Genomic DNA, 13,815 nt, shown 5'->3' with positions numbered 1-13,815 from the left:
TTTATGTATATTTGACAGTTGTAACCTCTATTAACCTGTAGTTTGAAACTTTATTATGTATTTTGTAGCTTATTTTGTTTAGGAGATGTATTTATGTTGTCTTTAACCATGTCCTTTCTCATGTAATTTTAAACAACATTATTTTTTTATGAATGTATTTAGAATTATAATATAATATGTATTTGTAGAAGATTTTAACATTGATTGATTATTTGTTTATAACTTAAACTTTTCATTCATTTCATGAGATTGCATAACAAAAGTTTACAACCTTAACATCACACTTACTACAACCCACAAACTACATACTTTGAGGATGACAATCCATCTAATTTTTGCAACATTTCATGGAATTTTCCACAATATTGACACAAATATGTTAATCAAAGCATTTAACTCATTTTTCAGAAACCTTAAGGGATTTCTCTATATTATAGATTTTCCTTCTTTGTCTACCAAAGTAGCATCCCTTTCATCCCTATTATATTCACTGTATCCTTTAAAATCTTCACTTCCATTTTGTTGTTTAAACAAATCCAATAAATAATCAAATTTTGTTACCAATAACAACTTTTTTTTTCCATAAAAAGTATATGTCAAAAAAAATTTTAAACCATAGATTTAATCTTGTAGTTTGGATAACTCCAAAATTGTTTCCCACCATTCTTAAGAGTTTTAGCTACTTTCAACACTACAACCTCTCCACAATGGCAAATTGGTGTTATATCCAACCCCTTAGACCAACCACTAGGAGAGGAGACATTGTGATCTTATGTCCCTCACGAAAAAGATAAACACGCTTAACTACGAGACATAGTTGACTTCAACAACCAACAAATGTTGAGAACCACAAATTTTAACCACCAACAACTATGAAAAAGAAGATGTAACTCACCATTGATTAAAACAACCATCGTCTTTTCCATTAAAAAAAAATAACTTGACACATAAATAACTCTATTTCCACAACAAATTTAAATTTTTTGACATGTATCCATTACATTTTCTCACATCACTATCCTCTTAATGTCATTTTCAAAAACTAAGTGAAAAAACTTGATTGAAACACTTTAACGAATTTTTAAAATATAGTTGACACAAAAAATAAAGTGAAAACCAATTTAAAACGTTTTCATTAAAATTGGAACCAACCAAATAATTAAACTTAAGACCTTCAAATTTCAAATTCTTACTTTTTTTAAGTAAAGTTCTTTAATTTTGAATAATCCAATTATTTTAATCAAAATCGAAAATTTGAATTTCTTCAAAAATTTCTTACCTAGAAGAATAATGATAAAATATTTCAAATTCTTAAAAAGAAAAAAAAAAAACTATCCATTAAGGTAAGGATATTTTAAACCCTTCGTGCGTGTTGTCATCAAGGCAATAGTTCACAACCTTCACCAGCAAGAAAATCACCTCAGCAATTACGCAACACCAGTTAGTGAACCAAAAGTCATCACTGAGATCAGCAACTGCCACTTCCATTAATTATCATTACATAACCCGTGAACTCTGTATCATCAATACTAGTCATGCACAAATTTAAATATTCAACCTACAATATTTTCCTTTTCCAAAAGCAATATCAAGCTTTCAAATTTGGACTTCAACGCTTCCCTTCTCGAAGTACCCACGAAAAAAACCCGAGTCTACGTGTTCTTCATTCTCCACCAACGAACAACCACGTGCGACGTGTGATAACACTTAAAAAAAAAAACACGAAAAAAGCCAAAATTATTGAAAGTTGAAATTCAAAAGACCACATACAATTCCAATACCCTCCACCTCATACCCCGCATATATAAACCCAATCATCCCCCTTCCCACCCTTCAACCAAATATCTGCATCTCAAAAAACCTTCTCTATAACGTTTCAGTTTTCTTACCAAACACCGCACAAAACTCAAAACGCAAACGTAGCACACTCACTAAAATGCAAACCGTTTCGCACTCACTTACGCCCTCCGTGTTTAGGGATTCTTCTCACGAGTTCGCCGAGTCTTCTGGAAAGTTCGAACACGATTTCATTGCAAAGCTCAAAATCGACGAGCACAAAAACGAAGAAGAGCACAACGAAGGTGAGGTAGAACAACAAAACGAAGACGAAGAAGAGGACGAGGAGGAATTTAGTTTCATGCTTGTGAATTCCGACGGATCGCCGATCTCCGCCGACGACGCCTTCGACAACGGCCAGATTCGTCCGCTGTTTCCTATTTTCAACCAGAATCTTCTCTTCTCTGATGATTACGATGGCGGCGTCCACCCTCCGCTAACTCTATTCGTCGAACATCCGGAAGAGTCGCTATTGCCGTCGCCTTCGGCGACGGACAAACTTACGGCGGCTCCGCCGCCGGAGGGATCGTACTGCGAATGGAATCCAAAGTCTGCAGTGAAGAGCAACTCCACGGGATTCTCGAAGCTGTGGAGATTCCGCGACGTGAAACTGCGAAGCAACAGCGACGGGAAGGACACGTTCGTGTTCTTGAACCACGCGCCGGCGGCGAAGCCAGCGGAGAAGGCGAGAAACGTGGTGGTGAAGAAGGTTGAGGTAAAGAAGGGGAAAACGACAGCGTCGTCTGCGCACGAGAAACATTATGTGATGAACAGAGCAAGGAAAGAGAACGATAAACGCAAGTCCTACTTACCGTACCGGCAAGATCTGTTCGGGTTCTTCGCCAATTCCCACGGATTGAGCAGGAATGTTCATCCTTACTGAGAATAATTTTTTTCTCTTCTCATTGATTCAAAAATTTTATTGATTTGTACGTAAATAATTGTTTGAAGTTCTCCAACCTAACTAGTAAATTAATTATCTCTTGCTATAGTCTAATTATAATTTAATTAATATTCTAAAGTTGAAATTTCTGGACTTGCTATATTTTTTCGTGGAAAGAGATAATCAGAGAATTGCAAACAGCAATATTATTTTTCTTTTGTGCCTGCCGACGATACTGTTTTTCGTTAACGATTATAATAAGAAGAGAATTGCAATGAAGATAGCTAACTGTTTACAAGGACACATTATAATTTATTTGAGGATATTTGTCTCAACTACTTTAAGCAGAGACATAATAAATATGAATGATCTGTCGAAAACGTCGGTGGATCCACCCTCTGCATGCAGCCAGCATAAATGTAAACACAGAACCATCACTGACAACCCCAATGAGAAACACACAAACTTTGACTTCCCAAAACATTCATTTTCGTTTTTAATTATAATTCTTAGAGATTACACCATCACCTAAACTAATTACTACTGATGTACATAAACATATCTGCAAATATGATATGGGAAGATTAAGGATAATTTAATTTGTTCTTTCTAATAATATAATTATATATTTATTTGGTATTTAATGCGTTTGCAGACGAAAAAAAAAGACCAAAAAACGCACAGAGCTTCTTTGCCATTCATTCCTTACAGAGCAGAAACTGAAACAAGTTTAAAATAAGACATCCATTAAAAGTTGAGACTAACAGTTTAAATTATTGAGATTAATTACTTAAATTTCTTCCATGAAACACATATTTTAAAAAGAAATCCGTGAAAAAAAACTGTTAGAGAGAATCTTGTTAACTAATTTTAGAAAGAGAGTGGTGAAGATGCTTATTTTTTATCACAAAAGTGTAAGTAGTTTATTTAAAATATTTTATTCACGAGTGGAAATGATAATAAATTGATTTGTGTATGACATTAGGATCGTGGAAGTTGCAACAGAAGAAACGAATCACGATACGCGGATATGACGTCAACTATGATTCTTCTTGTGTTGTGAAAGGAAGAAGATTCCAATGTTCCTAGGAGATGCTTATTTCTCAAGTAATAAGCAATAGGAAATAACAACCTAATTACCTCCGAACTTTTTAAGAAACTCGTCCATAGCATGAGGGGTAGGGTGCGTACTTTCAAGCCAAAATCTTTATGTCCACAAACAATTTATCTTGGAGCATTATTGTTTACGCGTCCAAAATAATTTATGCGCGTGTAAGTTCAAACCTACAAATATTTGCTTTTTAGAAGAGTTTTTTTCTAAACCATTTATTAAGACATTTGTTCTTTCAAAGTCGAAGAGATGCTTGCAAAGATTTTAATTTTATGAATTTCTTCGATCTTCGTCTTTTAAAGTATATTATATTTTTAGTACTCGTTATTAGTAGGATAAATATGATTGTACATATATAAAATATTTCTTTCAAATTAGCTTCAAATGTTAATAAAGTATTAAGTATAATTAATGAAAATGAAAACGAAAATTAAATACTTTAATGATTGTGTTATTTATAACATAATTTATTATATTTGTGCGTCTTTATTTGGATGAATTCAAACTTGGAATCAATGGTCTATTTACCTTGTCTGAGTCAATGTTTGATCATATTTTGTTAAGTTAGAAAGTAGTTGGTATACCATTAGTTCTGGTAGACCAATAGATTATCAGTCAAGCTGTTTAGTGATAGTCACCATGGGACTGTTGTAAACACTTATAATGTATTTGATTACGTTATGTATCATATTATCCTAGGACAAGACTAACACTGATGTAACCGAGGAATACTATGTCATGTACAGTACAATATTCATTAATAAATTAAAAGTGAAGAAAAAAATGTTATTGATTAATACCTTGGTTTGGTTTGGTTTAGAAAAAAATCTAAAAGTATATTCATTATGTCATGTATGAAACTAATGAAACATATTTAATATGATAGGTTGATTCTAATATTTTGTAAAATACATTAAGTCGAACAATGATATGATTTGAAGTAAAAAAATTACTTGATTTATTTATATTTTAAGTTGAATTAATCTATAGATATTTTTAGTCATTATATTTTACAAATAAAAATTAAATATGTTTTTTTGTGTTCGAATTAGTGACTAAAATTGTATTTCGTCTCTAAATTTCGTTATTATATTTTATAATATAATGTTGCATTACAATTAACATTGGTAGTGGTGAACTTAGAGGTGGTGACTATAGGGCAACCTTGGCAGTGGTTAAGGTGGTGAGCCTAGAGGTCATAAGCTTGGTGGTAGTGGCGACCCTGATGATGGTGTTGGTTATGGCACACCTGAAATCGAATTGGATCTAGATAAAATACGAGATATATAGAAGAATATGAAGGGGGATAACATAAAGACAAATAAGTCATTTCACCACCTCATAAGGGTGCAGATTGAAATATAGGAAAAAACACGGCCTAAATTGTTATAATTTTTTATATTTGCGTTGTTGGGTTGGACTATCCATTTTACAAGTTCTAAAAGTAAATAGAAATGTCATATGGGCCGAGTCGATTTGGACTTTGATTTTATCTAACTTGTGTGACGACTTAGGGTGTTGCTCCCTCCACCACCACATCTTTCTCCATCCACCTCCTCTTTACTATTTTGTTTTTCAGTAAAATTTTATTTTTAGGGTTATTATTTTTTTTATTTTACCCATTCACAATCTATTTCATTAATAACCTATTCTAGTCCCGTACATGAGTAAAATATTTTTCTTTTATTTTAACATTATATTTCTTCCTCTCTTTCTTTCGTCGTTGTGAGATACTACAAGTTGCAAAGGTTGGTGGTGGTGGAAAGAATTATCAAGCAGTCTTCCTCTCGTGGTGCAGTGCGTGGAGTGCTTCCTCGTATTCGAATAAACCTTGAAATAAAATCCTAAAATAAAAAACGTAACATTTAAACGGAGGTAACATCCTTCAACGGATGTCAACATCCGTTTAAGGAAAAACGGATGTCGACATTCGTTTTACCTTAAACGGATGTTGACATTTGTTGAAGGATGTCACCTCCCGATTTTAGAGTTTGTTTTATTGGGGGACATCTGTTGATGTCACCTCCGTTAATGTATACTTCCTCACGCTGGTTGATGCTCTGGACGTTTCTCGATGTTCCTCCACACCACGGCGACGACGCTCCTTCACACCACGACGGCAATGAAAGCTTTCAAACCAAAAAAAAAAACTGGGAAGAAAAATGAATGGAAGTGCGGGAGGTGGGGAGGTGAAACGAAAATGGGGAAAGGGGAAAAGAGTTCCGTGGGTGGGTGCTGGGAAAGTAAAATTAGGATTTCAAATTATTTAAAATAGGATAAAAGTAAAAATCTTTTTAACTTAAGGATATAATTGTATTTAAAATAATGTGGAGAGGTGGAGGAAGTATAGGGTGGTGGTGGAGGGAGCAACACCCGACGACTTATTGCAATAACTTCAACCTTCTGTAATTCAAAGTGAAATTAGGTTGTGTACACGGATGGATTTAAGAGAAAAGAGTAAATAAATATATTAGATTTAAGAGTGAATTTATTGTTATTTTTTTAAGAAATTTAAAGGTGAGTAAAAGTAGATTTGAAAATAAAGTGTGTAAAATTTAATCGATATGTCAAATAAAAGATGGTTTAATTGATAAAAATTGAAGAATACCAAAATATCATTAATAATAAAAGTAATAAAATGATAATTATTAATATTATATATAATTGTAAAAATTGTTATAAGAAGAGAAAAAAATAAAAAATTAATTTTTAAATGAAAAAAAATTATATTATTATTATTATTATTGTAATTATTATAATAATAATTATTATTATTATTATTATATTTATTATTATTATTATTTATTATTATTATTATTATTAAAACTAACTAAGTTTCGTAGTTGGAATCCATTCCTTCATATATGCGATTTAATTACAGTAGTGCATTCAGCTTGCTTTCGAAAGCTGATTCCATGCATTTTCATACATTGTTACAAGGAGTAAAAAATGTCTTTTCATTATAATCACCCTCAAATCTTCCCTATCAGTTATATCTTCCTTATCAGCTATGAATGAATTTTTTTTTTACTCAATTAAACCGCAAATCCATCCGCTCAAATAATCGTCTATAGTATATCATCCCAAAACGAACACAGCGTTAGACAAATGAATTCCAAGACAAGGAGCTAGAAAGCAAATAAATCTTCATTAAATTATTTTCTAAATCTTTCAATTTAGTGTGTACTGTTGGAATCCAAAATAAGTATGAACATGCGAGAGGATACAAAACCGACCTTATTTCGTTAGACAAAACGTAACTATTGTGTATCAGGATTGTTCTTTCAGAACACTTGAATCTGTTATATTATACAGTGTTGTTCTTTCAGAACACTTGAATCTATCATATTATACAGTGTTGTATTCAATGTCAATTTAATCGCAAATCAAAGATTTCAAACCTTAGATTAGAGTTTCTGTACACATTGGAGCAGTGCTCATACACAGGGTTGCCATTATCTGGTTCTTTGTGTGGATGAAATCCTGTCTCCTGGCAATTTTTCAGAATATTCATTCCTTCAGGGTCGGCTATACGAAATAATCCACAGCTCCTGAACAAAATTACTAAATTTGAGTTCCCAGATATCTTCTCATGTAGCATTTCTGGTAATTGGAATTAGGCTTATTATTGTGGTTCAACAGAAGCTACCACAAGTACTTTTAGCATCATATACACTAGGTTTGTTTATAATCCAAATCAGATTCAGAGGAACATCTATTCTGGTTTTCTTCAAAATATCTTACATTCATTCAGCTCCCTTATTATCTCAAAATGAAAGTTGGATGAAATTATTGGAGTAAGGAATTACTTTTAAAAAGGAAAGGGAAGAAAAGAAGATAGAACATTTAAGTACAACACAGTAGATATCCAAATTTTAGGTGAAAGACAACAGTTAAAACATACAAACACAAAGATGAACAGGAATTACAGAATTTGTCTTTATTGTAGAACAAAAGACAGTAGGTAGACCTTAATTTATCATTTGGTGCCAAGACAATGGCAAATGCCTCAGGAATCATCATCTGATAAAATAACACCAAACTGTGAGTCCAAAATTTGTCTGGAGAAAGAAAATAGAACGAGACTATATTTAGAGTAAATATCCATTCAAGTTTTAATAGTTAGGTTGCTTATAATTATCACCTACAAACCATTTTAAGTTCTTTTGTTAAAGGAAAACTTTTGCGATTGTACTTTCCTAATACACACATATACAATTCAACTTTACAGAAAGAATTAAGTATCCATATGTTGCCATCATATACAGACTACAGCATCTTCTTTATAAGTCTTCTTATCCCAAACCATAATGGCTCTAATCACTGACTGCAACCAAAACCATAGAGGATGTGCGACAAATTATATTTGAATTTGTCAACTATTTAATGCAACCATGGTGCAAATGAAAACTTTGATGACAAAAGTAACATGTATCCTTAAAGGAGATCATAGTTTAAATGCTGAAACAAGGAGACAATAGTTGAACAAAGAAATGCTTTTACAAGAAAAATGCAGATCCACAATCATAATTAATAACACAAAATACATGGATCTGTCACCTGGTAGGAATATTGAGTGTGAAGATCCACAGATGACATGAAACAACTTTGAGAAGGATGTGTCTGAAAGTTTTTTGAAGAAAAGGGTTAGAGAAATCTTACCAGAGAAAACCTCTACTCTTAATTAGCATTAGTGAAAAGATAGGAAGACATACATGAATCCATCCTACAGGATAAAGGGTTCTTTCATTTAGAATTTTGAAAACTTCCTCCTCATTCGTAGCTTGACACTGTGATTCAGTTATCAAGATAGCAACAAAACAATTAATACTAAAATCGTGCCCTCTTGAAAATATATACCAAAACATTTTAAAGCCGTAGGTGAGAGGAATGTAACGCTGAGATCCAGATACTAACAGAATTGGAAGCAGATTCCTGCTTTGGTATAATCAGAGTAGTCATATAGAGGGTTCCCTTCTCCTGGAAAATTGAAGGATATGATCAAGTATCAGTTTGAAATTCTGTAATGCATTTGATCAAATCAGGCTCTTCATTTCTTTTCCATAACACACCACCTTGGCAGATATAAATCTATTAAATACCATTAACAAAAAATTGAAAAGAATCATACAAGATATAAAGTACTAACAAATAATCTTGCGTATTCATGTACGAAAAGACACAAAATAAGGAGTGATTATGCAGGAGGTATGACTCACTGCTCTTTAGTGGAAATGTTCTGATAATAACATAATCTAATAGAGCTAGATAATCTGATGTATATAGTTAATTAGTTATACGGTTTTTATAAAAAAGTGATTCTAGTGATTATGTTTACGTTTAGATATTTTTAAAAATCCAGAAGCTACTTTATGTTTGCTTACAATATTTTCTTTTAAAAGAAGCAGCTAATTGTATGATAAGCTAAGTTTTTCAAAATATTTTCTCATTCAGTTTTATATTCTTTTTAGTTTCCCATTATCTTGATAAGTTGAGACTAATACCTGCAAAACTGAAAAAAGAAAAGGTGTTTCTTTTACAAGAAAAATGGCAACACACAGGCCCAATATCTCTGTATTCATTTTATGATGACAAGCCAAATACGAAGTTATGGTTTTACAATGATTCTTACAAGATAGGCACCAAGTATACCACAAGTTTCCAAATCCTTTTCTGTATTTTCTTTAGCAAGATCTAGAAAGTCCTCCATCAACCGCATTGACTGGAAAACACAAAATGAATACTTATTAAACATAAGTAGTCTGCAATAGTCAAGGGTCTCTATGATAATCATCACATAAAGTACCAGTCCAGCAGTGCCACAGATTTGAAAATAGACAGTTTTGATGTTCAGTGAGATAGGTTCAGACATGCATGAGTGGTTCTAAGTTCTTACAATATGAACATCCCGCATGCTCTTAGATGAGGTTGACTCGTTATCTGTTTTTGAGGATCCATCACCTGAATTAAAAACTGTAACATGAGAACTTTGTGCATCCTGGGGCACTCTCTCCACAAAACTCAAGGCAGGGGAAGGCCAGGACTGAGTTACTTTATGAAGCATGAAGTGTCTGTTGGCTGTCTTAGGAGCACTTGGTTTACAAACCAATGAGCAGCAACTCAAATTTCTTAATTGGAATGATGAACACCCAGATGGATCCACATCATCAACATTCATGCTGCATTCAATCCGTACAGAAAAAATTAATTTTGTATGTTAAGATATTATAGTCTATGTTTCTAACAACACCTACAATCTGTGCAGGTCTCAGGAAGTTCTAGGAAACTTGGAAAAACCATTCCTAAACCCTAAACCCAAAAAAGATGAAGTACGAGGTAGAAGATATTGAATATTATATTCATACCTTTGAAAACTGCTCTCTGCAGCATCACAGTTTCTAACCTGCCATACAAAGTCCTATAAATGATGAAGTTCACCAAATGTAAGTTAAAAAGGAAAAAAGGGGGTTGGAGGATGTGCAGCCTTTACCTTCCTGTTACTTACACCCTGTTCTTCATTAGACTGTTTGTACATCTGAGAGATCAATAGTTGAACAATCAAATTGTAAATTTTGAAGATTCAAAAACACATAAAAAGTAGAGAATCATATACTATATCTTCTTTTTCACATCAAACCCAAGTACTTTTACCTCTCCTTTCACAGCCCAAGGGTAATCCCTTTATGAGCAGAAGAATTCAAACCTAGGCACTAAAAGGTTGCTAATTACGAGATCCAGATTAATCTACCCTCGAACAAATAAAATAATCTCATGCAACACAATCAAAAAGAGTGACTAGAAAAAAAAAGGGTTTTCTGTACATTTTCAACTATAAATGAATTGCGAGAACCCTCTATTTGTAAAATTATTCTGTTTCCCAACCTTTTTCTTGTAAAGATGATCAAATCCATGTTTTCTTTCATACACACTTACCTTTTTTTCTTGTTTTGGCTAAAAAATCTGTTAATTTGTTTCTGGCACTCTGGTATAGCAGATGAAACTAAAGGAAGGGATTAATATATGGTACCTTCGAGTGAAGTTTTTCTTTTATCAACTGAGATGAATGATTCAGTTGCTACGATGCACGTGCACCTTTGATAGAATCTGCCACTGAATCAACAGTAAAAATATCAAACTTCTTACACAAGGCAAATATATTTATAAATTTCATCTGAGATTTTCAGTTTAAGAAGACCTTACATAATCTCAATCCTGAAAATTGTATTATATAAATAAATTTGAACTGTTAGGTAGAAAACTGCGCAGCATATTGTTTGTTTCGTTTCAAGGAGAAGATAATATCTTGTAGGATTAATATGTTAGGTTTCTATTTTCGTCCAGAATTTGAAATAGGTCTCTTGTTATTTTTGAAGTCTTAATTAGATCTTTATTTTTGTTAATTTAATGTAAATAAATCATTTTCGTCAATTTCATAAAACATCGTTAACGAGTGTGTGACGTGGCCTGTGTGAATGCAATTTTTTAAAATTCAGAATTAAAGAATGAAGTAAATATAGTATAATTTATGCTGAAATTAATTAAAGAAAGGGCAAATATGGAAAATGATAATGTTGTTTTTGCTGAAACATGCATCATCTCTGCAAGTGGGAAATCAAAATCAAATTGGGGGATTTTTCTATTTTAGGGCTCGTGTCGTCTCATAGTTGGGAAAGAGTGGATGCGCGAGTGTTTTAGGAATCAGAAAGACGTTGTTGTTCGAGTGGATGCGCGAGTGTTGGTGGGTGAATTACCGGTGCATGTGCGTGTGGAAAAGGTTGAAGCACGAGGTGAGCTGTGGGACCTTGTGTCGTTCGAAGCGCGACGCTGAAGCGTTGAGTGGAGTGGAGGTTAATCTGAACGAAGGTCAGTTTTTGTGGTTTATTGTCTTGTTTTTTATAGTTGGGAAAGTATAATATTCGATTGTGGTCCCCTATGGTTTGGTCCGCGTTCTTGATTGCGATTTGGTGGTCCCCCATGTATGTTTAAAGTTATATGAGTCTTTGTGAGTGCGTTTTGTTATTGTTTTAATATATTATTTTTGTCGTCATACTGTGTTGTGCGTGTAGATATATTGATACTGTGTTGTGCGTTTAATGGGCGACGTTTTTCACTGTGTTTTCCACCATGGGGGGAAGTTCATTACTGATGGTACCTTGAAGTATGAAGGAGAGACAACAACTTTGTCCTTTGACCCTAATGTCTGGAGTTATTTTGTGGTTGTTAGTGTAGTGAAAAGTTTTGGATATGATAACTTTAAAGAATTATGGTACTGTGTAGGAGGGGGTTCAGTGTTGGAAAATAGGTTGGAAGAATTGAGTGATGACACTGGTGCCATGCATATGGCTAACTTAGGTAGGCTTAATGGTGATGTTCATTTATACGTTATACATGTTGTTTCGAAGCCTGAAGTGATAAATATGGTTGAATATGTTACTAATGATCAAGGACAAGTTCATGATGATGGTGAAGTACAAGAAGACGGTGAAGAAGATGGTGACAATGTTCATGTAGATGGTGAAGTTGATGGTGACTTAGAAGAGGTGCAACATGGTGAAGAACATGGTGATGCTGTTGAAGTAGAGGTTGAAGGTCATGGTGACGTAGAAGATTTCCATGAGGTTGAAGAAGATGTTAATTGTGTTGAAGGAGTTGTGGAGGATGAAGTTCATGTTTGTAGTTGGAGTACATCTACTGATGAACGTGATGAACATGAAAATAATGAGTGCTTAGAGGGACTTGTGGATGTGAGTGTTCAATGTGATGTAGATGGTGATATAGATGGTAATGTGGAAGTGGAAGTAGAAGTAGAAGTAGAAAGTCTTAAAGACAGTGATGATGTGAGTGTTGAAAGTGATGATCATGATGAGAGAGGTTTGTCAGATGAGGAGTGGAAATCTGAGGAATTACTTACTGCAACAGATAGTGATGATGAGGTTAATGACATTGAAGGTTATGGGAGGTTTAGTACTTTTTGTATGCCAAAAAGTATGGTGGACTTTACATGGGAAGTAGGGACTTTTTTTACAAAAAAGAAAGATATTATAGATGCTTTAAAAGGGTATGTGTTGGAAAATGGTAGGAATATAAAGTTTGTCAAAAATGACAAAAATAGATTGAGGATGAAGTGCTTTGGTGCAAAAGGAGAATGCCCATGGACCATATATTGTGCTTATATAGAGGCTGAGAAATCATGGCAACTGAGAACTAAAAATGACATTCACACATGTAGCAGGGAGTTCAATCTCAAGTTACTTGATGCCAAGTGGTTGAGCTCAAAGTTGGAGAAAAAAATAAGGGAAAATCCCAAAATGAATGGTGTAAATATTCGTGAAAAAGTTCAAAGGAAGTGGAACATAGGTATATCTAGGGGTATGGCTTATAGAGCCAAATCTATTGCTTCTGAGCACATTGATGGGTCCTTTAAAGAACAATATAAGAGGATATATGATTATGCACATGAGTTATTGAGAAGAAATCCCGGATCTACAGTTAAAGTGGTTGTTGAGAATAATGATGATGAGTTAATTTTCAAGAGATTTTACTGTTATCTGAAGGCATGCAAAGACAGTTTTCTGTGTTGTAGGCTAATAATTGGACTAGATGGGGCCTTTTTGAAAGGGAAGTATGGTGGTGAGTTGTTAACAACTGTTGGGAGAGATGGAAATGATCAAATGTTGCCCATTGTATATGCGGTGGTAGAAGGGGAAAACAAAGATTCATGGTCGTGGTTTTTGAATCTTTTGATTGATGATCTTGATGATCAAGAAGTATGTTCATCAATAACTTTTGTGTCAGACCAACAAAAGGTAACAATCATATTTAATTTGGTTCTTTCTTACATTAATTCATTACTTATATATCATATTTAATCATATTTAATGTTGCCCACAAGGTCTACTACCAGCAATACAAGAGCTACTTCCCGGTGTTGATTACCATCCCTCCAAGGTTTATTTTTGAACTTTTTTATTACAACTATAACTCA

The 13,815-nt window shown here is 33.5% G+C and overlaps 2 protein-coding genes across 7 annotated transcripts; one reads left to right on the top strand and one right to left on the bottom strand.

The window, feature by feature from the left end:
* Nucleotides 1–1,799: 1,799 nt before the first annotated feature.
* On the top strand, nucleotides 1,800–2,800 carry LOC108335393 (uncharacterized). The gene has a single exon (XM_017571408.2). The coding sequence runs from the start codon at nucleotides 1,937–1,939 to the stop codon at nucleotides 2,717–2,719; it is 783 nt and encodes a 260-aa protein (XP_017426897.2). The 5' UTR covers nucleotides 1,800–1,936; the 3' UTR covers nucleotides 2,720–2,800.
* Nucleotides 2,801–7,051: 4,251 nt separating this feature from the next.
* On the bottom strand, nucleotides 7,052–11,079 carry LOC108335198 (AMSH-like ubiquitin thioesterase 2). 6 transcript variants are annotated; one of them, XM_017571158.2, is made up of 11 exons: nucleotides 11,031–11,079; nucleotides 10,858–10,940; nucleotides 10,321–10,365; nucleotides 10,196–10,233; nucleotides 9,727–10,009; nucleotides 9,463–9,552; nucleotides 8,748–8,810; nucleotides 8,546–8,620; nucleotides 8,391–8,453; nucleotides 7,801–7,853; nucleotides 7,052–7,381 (listed from the first exon to the last, which is right to left on the bottom strand). In XM_017571158.2, exons 3-11 carry the CDS (start codon nucleotides 10,363–10,365, stop codon nucleotides 7,201–7,203), a joined length of 891 nt encoding a protein of 296 aa, XP_017426647.1. In that variant the 5' UTR covers nucleotides 10,858–10,940; nucleotides 11,031–11,079; the 3' UTR covers nucleotides 7,052–7,200. The 6 variants fall into 6 exon arrangements, with proteins under 6 accessions (XP_017426647.1, XP_017426646.1, XP_052725890.1 ...); XM_017571157.2 differs by lacking the exon at nucleotides 11,031–11,079 and having other exon boundaries at nucleotides 10,764–10,875; XM_052869930.1 differs by lacking the exon at nucleotides 11,031–11,079 and having other exon boundaries at nucleotides 7,052–7,320; nucleotides 10,764–10,875.
* Nucleotides 11,080–13,815: the final 2,736 nt, after the last annotated feature.

The sequence above is a fragment of the Vigna angularis genome, chromosome 10, assembly GCF_016808095.1.
Source record: "Vigna angularis cultivar LongXiaoDou No.4 chromosome 10, ASM1680809v1, whole genome shotgun sequence".
NCBI lineage: Eukaryota > Viridiplantae > Streptophyta > Magnoliopsida > Fabales > Fabaceae > Vigna > Vigna angularis.
Note: the sequence above shows the minus strand (reverse complement) of the source record. Positions and strands in the feature narration are given on the sequence as shown.